The sequence below is a fragment of the Antechinus flavipes genome, chromosome 3, assembly GCF_016432865.1.
Source record: "Antechinus flavipes isolate AdamAnt ecotype Samford, QLD, Australia chromosome 3, AdamAnt_v2, whole genome shotgun sequence".
Lineage (NCBI taxonomy): Eukaryota > Metazoa > Chordata > Mammalia > Dasyuromorphia > Dasyuridae > Antechinus > Antechinus flavipes.
This window is the reverse complement of record NC_067400.1, coordinates 596,491,738-596,501,119: the sequence shown is the minus strand read 5'-3', so window position 1 is coordinate 596,501,119 and position 9,382 is coordinate 596,491,738. Positions and strand designations below refer to the sequence as shown.

Here is a 9,382-nt window from a genome sequence, read left to right as displayed (position 1 = left end):
CGTCCAGGGTCCCAAGCCATCCTGCTTGGACGTCGGGAGGAGCAGAGGGGAGGTCCTGCGCAGGCCATTGGAGGCCCGGCCCCGCCCCTCTAGGCCCTCCCGGCGCCTTGATTGGCCTGCGCGGCGGGAGCGCGCGCGCGTCTCGGGGTGGCCGGGAGCTGCTTCCAAAACGAGGCGGAGAAGGTCACGGCGGGAGGCGCGCGCGGCGCCGGCACGTTCGTGGAGCGAGCGGGAGAGCAAGCAGCTCTTGGCGTCGCACCGCCACCCTTCTGCGCCGGGTCCTCGCCGCTTTGTCTGCCCGGCCCGAACCGTCCCGGCTGTGCTGCGCGATTCGACCCGGCCTGGCCACGGGCTGCGGCGGGAGGAGCCGCCATGGAGGCCGTGAGCGCGCTGCTGGCCGGCTGCCCCACGGGCGGCCTGGCCGGCGGCCTCGGAGTCACTGTGTGCGCCGCCGCCGGCGTTCTACTCTACAGAATCGCGCGCAGGTGAGTTTCCCGCGTGTCCGCGCCCCTCCCCGCCCGCACAGCCTTCTTTCCCCCGCCAGTGCCGCGCGAGCCTCGGGGAGCAGACCCGGTCCTCGAACCTGGGCCCTTCGAGCCCATGCCCCGCCCCCCTCAATCCCCCACTCCCCCGCGCCTGGCGACAGTCCACCATTCTCGTCAATTTTTAAGTTGACGAAAGTGCCTTCTCTTACTTCTCCGCAGTCCTGTGAGGGAGAGGGGCGAGTGGGCGTGTTCAGTCGTGCCAGGCTCTCTGTGACCCCTTCGGAGGTCTTCCTGGCAAAGTCCTGGGGTGCTTTGCTGTCCCTTTTCCGGCTCAATTAACAGATGAGAAACTGAGTCAGACGGGGTGAAGTGAGTTGTCCAGGGTCCCCCAGCTGGTCGGTCTGCGCCAGATTTGCACTTGGGTCCTCCCGACTCCAGGCCTGGCACCACCCACCGCATCTCCTAGCTGCCCATAGACTCTGGCGGAAAGGATGAGGAAACTGAGACTCCTTACCAGAGCCATCATGTTGGTGGCACAATCAGTGCAAAGGGAGTCCCGGGTGGAAGCCATTCTCTTCCTCCCTCCAATCTGCCTTCTACAGACTCTGTCTCCCTGGGCCAGGCCCCAAGCACCTGCAGTGTCCACCCCAGCCTGATGCAGGAGGCTCTTCGGGACGTCCCGGGTGCCAGGGCTGCCCTCTGGGCACTGGCAGCGATAATGCTCCCCTGGGGGTCATGGGTCGGCACCTCTGGGGTTGGGCTCTGTGATCCCCAGCTGGAGCGGGACCTCCCTTCTGGCCAGGCACACTGTGACCCTCTCTCCCCTAGGGCCCGGACCCACCCTGAAGGACTCTTCCCCCTGCGGGCTGAGGCCCTGTTGTCCACTTTGTTGTTTTTTGGTTATTTGGGGGGCATTACGCCTCCTTAGGATCTTTTTGCTGAGTGCTGGAATGCAGAGAGAGGCAGTCTCCCGCAGTCTGAGGGAAAGACAGCATGCAAGTGGCCATGCAACCACAAAATATCTACAGGATAAATTGGAGGGGCGAAGCGAGGGAAGGTGCTGGCGTTGAGGGACTTTGCATGGAGAGGGGTTTGCTCAGGGTCACACGGTCAAGGTGCTTCATAAGTCTGGATGCATCTGAATTAAGTACAGTCTCTTCTCCAGCATCAAGGCCGGTGTTTGGCTTCTGGCGCCTTTAGAAAATACCCTGGAATAGCAGCCTCTTATAGTCAAAGCTGGGGCTGAAACCGTGGAGGTCCTGTTCCAGGCCAGTCTGGGTCCTCCCCGCCTCACTGTTTGCTGTCCTCCAGAGCTGGACACCTGCAGACCTGAGGGCCCCTCAGCTTTGCCTTTTATCTGCTCCGGAGGGCCCAGCTCAGGGTGGCCCGGCCTTCCCGTTCCTGGGTATGGGAAGTGGGCCTGCCAAGGCCCCCAAACTGTTCTCACAGGGAAGGGGGGTGTTCTTCTTGAAGGAAGCTGCTGGTATAACATTTGTTAAAAACCCACCAACGCCAGCAGTTCAGTGTGCAGAGAAGAGAGACTTGAAGATGCTGTGTGAAAGTGGGACTTGGGCGGTGTGGGCTTAGGATGTTTTGAGGGCCTTTGGATGAAAAGGGGTAGAAAGGGAGAGGGGCCCCAGCGCTCTGCGGGTGTTAGTTCATCTGATCCTCTCCCCAGCCCTGGGAGGGAGGTGCCGCTATTCCCATTTTATGGAGAAGGAAATTGAGGCCAGCCAAGTGAAGTGGCTGACTAGTAAGCGTCTGAAAACCCACAACCTCAGGTCTTCTGCCCCCAGGCCCAGGATGGGTGAGAGACTGAGAGGTGAGCAACCCTGTGGGGCGGGCACAGGGCAGCTGGGCAGGTCTGACTGCCTCTTGCCAGGCCTTTGGGCTGGAAGTGGGAAGCCTCAGAAAGCTCTATTGGTTTTACCCCCAGAAGGGCTTGGAATCCTGCAGGGGAAGTCTGGGAGTGTCGTTACAAATGGAGGGAAATCGAACGTTTGGGAATTCTTTAGCCAATTTAGGGAACTCGAGCTCAGAAGCAGCCGTGAGATGGGCCTCCCTCCTTCATTTTTAAGTGGAATTAGCCTCTTTGCAAACTTTGGGATGGGCACGCCGCTGCGCCTGGGACTTCATCCACCCTGGAAGGGAACTGCAAGGAAGAAAAAGAGCAAGCCAGTATTTAGTTGGTGCCTCCTGTGTGCTGGGTCCCTCACAGGTGTGATCTCACTTGATCCTCACTCCGAGGCGCAGGGCTTACAGAGTGCTTCATCCTAGGCCTGACACCTGCTGGGCGCTGCCCCCGGTTGGGGAAACACCAGAGCCCTTCAGCTGTAGCGAGGTGCCCAAAGCCAGACTCGAGCTCAGGCTCCCTGCGGTGTCACTCTGGGCTCAGAGGCTCCCTCCTGGCTTCCTGGGCAGACTTGTCTGTCTCCACCGGGCCAAACCACCTCTGATGTTCCTGTGTGCGCGCACATACACCCGGGTAACCAGAATGAACGATGGAGTTGGGTTGAGAGGACACGGTCCAAATCTCAGCTCTGCAGTTTGGCTTAAGAGGCCTTGGATAAATCATCCTCTCTCGGCCTTAGTAGCTTTACCTGTAAAAATGTGGACTTGGCCGGAATGGCCTCTCTGAGGCCCTTGGCAGCGCGCAGGGCACAGGAGTCAGAGGGTCCCAGGCTGCCCTGCTGGGGGGCTTTGGCTGGGAGTCGCTTAAAGTGCCAGGCCTCAGCCTCCTCTCCCAGCTTTATAGGTTGTGCTCTGGGTTTTCTTGTCCATTGTTGAAGATCGAGTGCTCCCCCCTTCCCCTCCCAGAAAGAGGGAGCGAAGCCGCTCAGGGGGCTAGGCAGCGAGCCCTTACCCCCAGCCATAGGCTCTTGGCCCAGTAGAGCAATAGAGTGGTTCTCCGAGGTCTGGATGGGACGTTACCCCCTACTGGCCCTGCCCCACAGCATCTGCACACCGGAAGTGTTTTGAGTTAATGTTTTGTGCTTCCTGGCCTCCCCCGCTGTCCCATTAATGCTGGGCAGGAGAGTTTCCCCCCTTTGTATAAAGGCCTCCGCCTCTGGGGATTGATGAAACCAACACATAACTCCAGGAATTGGCCAGTCCAGGTGGGGAAAAAAGGCGCCAGCTCCCAACTTCTGGACGCTTCGCTGAAGTCTGAGGGAGCAGGTCAGTGTCCAACTCTGGGGATCAGGGAAAGGTTCCTGGGGAAGATGGTTCTGGAGTTGGGCTTTAAAGCGAAAGTAAGAATGTCATGCCCTTGCCTGGCTGGGGCTCATACAGGGAATGCCCTCCCTCACGTGCCTCTTAGATTCCCTAATTCTCCATTAAACTTCAGCTCAAGTGTTAGCTCCTACTCGAAGCCTTCCTTGATTCCTCCCACCCTCTACATACTAATTAATGATTTCCTACTCATAATAACTCCCTTGTATTTATTTGGCTAGGTTTTAAAGTGGACAGAGTGCTGGGACTGGAGTTGGCCACTCACTTCACCCTGTGGGCTCCCTTGGTTCTAACCTTCTGCTTCTCATCTCTGATTGGTTGCCAAAGAAATAGTTTTAAATGCCACAAAATGATGAACCAGAACAGATGCAAGGGGAAGAGGGGTTTAAACTGCTCTAGGAATTCCCAGGAGGCAGGTGGAGAATGAGAGGAGCACGAATGGGAAACCCCAAGTGGAGTAAGGAAAAATTGGACACAACTAGAAAATGTAGTTTGTGCCCATGTGTTTCCCTCTTGAGAACAGGAACTAGTTTTCATTACTGTTTTTATTTTGTATCCCGGGCTCTTAATATTTGTTTGATTTATTGACATTAGAAATAAGGAACGCGGGCATAGCAAAAGCATGGAGGTGTGAGAGTGCAAGGATGTGGTGTTTTGTTTTGGAAGAGGTTGGGGTCTGAGGGTTGTTTTTGTCTGAAGTTTCTAGAGGGTGACGACAATGAAACATGATTGGAAAAGTGAAAGAATGTAGAGGATCTTGAATGTCAAGAAGAGTCTGGACTTTCCTTGGGAGATAGTTGGGAGCTACAAAAGAGGTTTGAGCAGAGGAGCTCCCAGCCCAGGACTCCTGGAAGCTCCAGCTTGTGAGAATGAAGGCCAGGGCTATAGTTTCTAAGGGTTGCTCCCAGTTCTTTCAGGGAGTGGAGGGTCCAAGCTTGTCTGGCTAAAACGTAGGCTTTTTAGGGTTTCAGTGTCATGGGGCCAGCTATTCGGAGTTCCCAGACTCAGGGTAGGGGGAATCTTGGTGTCCAACCCAGACCTAGCCAACAAGAGGTGACAAGCCTATGCTCAAAGGGAGGGGAGCCCACCCCCCTTCCCCAGGCGGTCCTCTCAACTTTGGGACTCATTGTTGGGAAGTTTTTCCATGCTAGGAAATTTAAATTGGCCTCTGGCCACTGTTCTCCTTGCTTTTCTTCTCCCCTCTGAGGCCAAGTGGAGCCAGAAGAAAGTTGGCTGCCCTGTGCCCCGTCTTCCCCGGGCTAATTACCCTCCCTCACCAGTTGGTCTTCACAAGGCCCCAGGCTTGCTTCTCATTCTTGGTCTGCTCCCATTTTTCATCGTCCTTCCTAAGTGGTGGTGACCAGAGTTGAAACCGCTCATACAGAGAGCAGAGGGTAGGGGGCCAGATGGTACGGGCCGTGCCTGCAGGTGCAGTGATTGCCAAGGGCTGTTCTTGGGTTGGGCCGGATGAAGGTCCTTTGGGAGAGCTAAGGTTTACATCTGTCTTCAGGGAGTTTATAATCTAGAAGTTCAGGACTCATACCTACAAAAGACCATGACCCAAAGTGTGTCCACACTGCCCCGTGATCAGCCAGAGGGGAAGCGAGAGCCCCTGCTATGTGTTAGGCTCTCTGCTGAGTGCTTTACAAATAGCAGCTCTTTGGATCCTCTCCACCCCCTGAGGGAGCACAGGTGCTGGTTCTGGAGCTGGGAAAATCCGAGTTCACGTTGGCTGTGTAATCCTGGGCACACTTCGCCTCTGCCTCAGTTTCCTCATCTATAAATCTATAGAATAACTACTCCTGCTTGTCTTTACCTGCAAAGCCCAGTGATGGGTGCCAGTGATACAAAGCGAAGTCCCTGCCCCTCAATGAGTTTCTTTCAGGGTAGTTCTCTCTGTGTACCCCACTTTCCTCAGGGCCCAGTTGTGGCACTGGTTTCTATCAGAGGCACAGCCCAGATCTCTTTCTCCAGATGCTGAGTGATCTCCCCTCCCCAAATTATTTTGTATTTGCTTTTTCCATATTTGAAAGGCTTTGTTCTCAAACAGTTAATAAAACAAACATTTCCATCTGTGTAGTGGGACAGGACCAAAAAGATGGACCACAAAATGACAATTCTCTTAGGTTCAGCTTGCTTTTTTGCTGAAGTCTGTAATAAATGCAGATTGTAACTTTCAAAACTGATCTGGTTGGCTGCGATTCCTTTTGTTCTTTGTAGGCGTTCGTTACTTTCTTACCGACGTATTGGTTGTTTCTCCCCAGTAGATGGGGAGCTCCCAGAAAGTAGAGACTATCATTTAGGTTTTGTCTTCCTAAATGCTCAGTGAATGGAGTTGGATGATGGGCTGAAGGCTTTGAGGTGAAGTGAATTAGAGGCAAAAAGGCCTTGTTTCAAGTTCTCTCTCAGACCCACAGTGTTTATACCCTTGAAAGCTCAGGGCAGGGGCTGATCCGCAGGGTGAGGGGAGTTTCTTTCCTGGAACTTTCCTACACCAGTGAAAACACAGGGTTATGCTCCTCCTCTTCCCTCTTCCCTCTACCCCCCTCAAAAAAAAAAAACTGTCAAAAAGGGAATTAGTAGAAGAGGATACTGATACTTGAGAGTGTTGATTGTCTTTGGCAGAATTCAGCCACCACCCTATTGCTGCCTGGTATCACCACCTGACTCACAAGGGTCTCAGAATTCATTGTTCGGTTGTTTTCCATTATGTCCAACTCTCTGTGACTGCACTTGGGGTTTTCTTGTTAGAGATACTGAGTGGTTGGCCATTTCCTTCTCTGGCTCATTTTACCAATCAGGAGACTGAGGCACACAGTGAAAATGGCTTACTCAGGGTCAAATGGCTATTTAAGGTGTTAGAGGACAGATTTAAATTTAGGAAGATGAATCTTCCTGATTCCTGACCCAATGTTCTAATACATTGCATGTTGGGTAGAGCGCTGGATTTGGAGTTGGGTCTTCCTGACTTTAAATCTTACTTTAAGTGTATCAGCTCTGTAGATGTGTGACCAAGTTATTTAATGTCTCTTGGCCTCAGTTTCTCATCTGCAAAATAGCCTCAAAGGTCTTGCCTTTTTCTAAATCTCATCCTAAGAGAGCTGCCCTCTTTCCCCAATAAGTGGCTAAGTGGAACAATGGGTAGAGTTCTGGACTTGGAGTCAAGAAGAACCACGGTCAATTTTGGTCTCAGACTGGCCTTGTGATCCTTCTCCTCACCTCACCTTCACCTGCCTTAGTTTCCTCATCTGAAAATAGGGATAAAACAGTAATAGTACCTAGCTTCCAGCGTTGTTCTGAGGATTAAATGAGAGAGTATTTACAAAAATCACTGGCACAGAGGAGGGCCCTCCCTACTTGCTTGTTCCTTCCCAGCTCCCAAAGTGGTGCTGCCCAGCTGCCTTTTTTCCTCCAAGCTTTGGCCTTGGGGCAAACATTGAGGCAGAAGCCTCCTGGCTACAGCTGGGAGACTAGGATGGCTGTTGTATGCCAGGCACATTGGATTTGTCTTCCTTCCCACCTAGGGGCAAGGAATCAGACCTGACCCTGGGACCAGAGTTTCCCTCACAGCCGAGGGCTGGCTACTTTGGAAGTCCCAGAATCCCTCATGCAAAATTGATGTAAAAAGTGATCCTATTATTTTGAGGTGCTCAGAGCAGAGAATGTGTTCGTCCAGTTGTCCCTCACCCAGTTCACCAGCTGAGCTCCCCTGCCCCTTACACAAACACTCTCTCTCTCTCTGAGGCGCAGCAGTTGGTGTCCCCCTAATATAGATTCCCCAGAGTCTGGATTCGGGATTATCTGGTGGTCCCCCACCTGTCACACATGTGTGCGTGGGGAGGAGAAGGGCCAGTGGGGCAGGGAGAGGCCTTGCTGTGAGGCCAGGGCAGCTGTCCGACAGCCTCGGGCTGGGCTCTTGTATTTATTTCACTTGGTTTTGTGTCATGCACAAGGTTTCCTTCATCCCTGAGCTGTGCTTGCAGGGCCCGGGACCGAGGCGGGAGGTGGCCAGAACTGGGCTCCGGGACTCAGTGACCATGTCTGAGCGCCCAAGCCTCTGGGGGTTGGGGAGGATCTGGCAGAGTTTAGGAATCGGTAGAGGGTGAGTCCTGCTTAGTTTGTGCTGTTTGTCCTACGTCCGTTGGCGCTTTCCTGCACCCAGAGCTCCCTTCGGTCGGCAGTGGCTGAGCTGCTTGCTGGGAGTGGGCTGTAGCCAGGCGGCTCTCCTCCACCAGGGAAGGCTTCTTCCTTCATTCCTGGCCCCTGGCTTCCTCCCTGATGCAGTCTGACACCCGGCCGTGGAAAGTACTAAGCCTTTTTGGGATGGAGCGGGCCCATTCTGTAGTGAGTAACACTGAGGCTGACAGCCATTGCTCCCTGGTTATGGCTCACCTCACTGATCCTGCTCTTCTTTATATTTAGGAAAAAGCCAACCCACACGACTGTCAACTGCTGGTTCTGTAATCAGGACACCGTGGTGCCCTACGGGAACCGCAACTGCTGGGACTGCCCCAACTGTGAACAGTACAACGGCTTCCAGGAGGTAGGGCCCAGGGAGAGGCCCCTGAGGGCTCCAGGGACCCTAGACGGCCCTTCCCTGCCTGATTGCTCACTTTGCCCCCACCTAAGGGCTGTTCTCTCCTCCTTGGTCGGCTGCCTCCTCAGTGTCTCTCCCATCTCCCCTCCTTTTGCCCCCCCTTCGAATGCAGGCCCCCATCACCTCTCACCTGGCCAGGTTCCCTCCCTTCAGCATCTCAGACTCATCCATCCATCACAGGGATATCAGCTCCGACTGGGTCACTCCTGTGTTCAGAGATCCTCAGTGACTCCCTGTTGCCTTTCAGAAGAAAGACAAAGACTCACCACCTGGCTTCAGAACCACATTTCCTGCTGTTTTCTGGTTTCAGGTCCCCTCTCTCTGCCATGGCCTGGGCCTGGGCCTTTCCTGAAGCCCTTCATCCCCACATCGGAGCCCTCCTTTCATTTCTCATTTCCGGCGCCACCTCATCTAGGAGACCTCCATTTCTCCTCCCTGTGCACCCTGAAAATGGCCTTTCTGCTTCTGCCCCCTCAGAGGCCGGCTCTCGCTTCGCCTCCCTCCTCAGAAGGGGGAGGCTGGACACAGCCAGTGCTGCTTCTGTCCCCCTGTAACAAGGGAGCCTGTCCGAGGCCCATCCTGCCCTTCCCTCTTTGCCTGCACGGCCCCTCCAGGAGGAGCTGAGCCCTCTGTGCCCCCCTCTCCTGACGCCTCCCTTCCCCCCACAGAATGGCGACTACAACAAGCCCATCCCTGCCCAGTACCTGGAGCACCTGAACCACGGGGTGACCACCGCTGCCCCCTTCTGTGACGGCCCCCAGCCCCAGCAGTGGGTGAGCAGCCAGGTCCTGCTGTGCAAGAAGTGCAACAGCCACCAGACCACCAAGATCAAGCAGCTGGCCTCCTTCGCCCCCAGAGAGGAGGTGAGATGGGGGCCTTTGGGAGGCGCCTTTCTCTGGCCCCTGACCCTAGCCATTGGGAAAAGGGGGCTCATGTGGTTGCTTGCAGTGGGTGCTTCGGCAGCCTCTTCGAGTGCCCGTGTTAGACTGAGGGGGCCCACGGGAGTCTGCCAGCAGGAGGGCTCGCGTTCAGATCCAGCCTTGGGTGCTTCCTTCGCTTCCCCTTCTCT

General features: G+C 54.9%; 1 protein-coding gene across 4 annotated transcripts in view; it reads left to right on the top strand.

Annotated features, from left to right (window-relative positions):
- The first annotated feature begins 289 nt into the window (after positions 1-289).
- Positions 290-9,382, top strand: part of TMEM201 (transmembrane protein 201) — a 39,292-nt gene continuing 30,199 nt past the window's right edge. For all 4 annotated transcript variants that reach the window (XM_051988619.1, XM_051988617.1, XM_051988616.1 and 1 more), the window contains exons 1-3: positions 290-485; positions 8,139-8,259; positions 8,982-9,176. In XM_051988619.1, the coding sequence (XP_051844579.1) occupies positions 373-485; positions 8,139-8,259; positions 8,982-9,176 (429 nt within the window). In that variant the 5' untranslated portion in view covers positions 290-372. The remainder of the gene's footprint in view (positions 486-8,138; positions 8,260-8,981; positions 9,177-9,382) is intronic.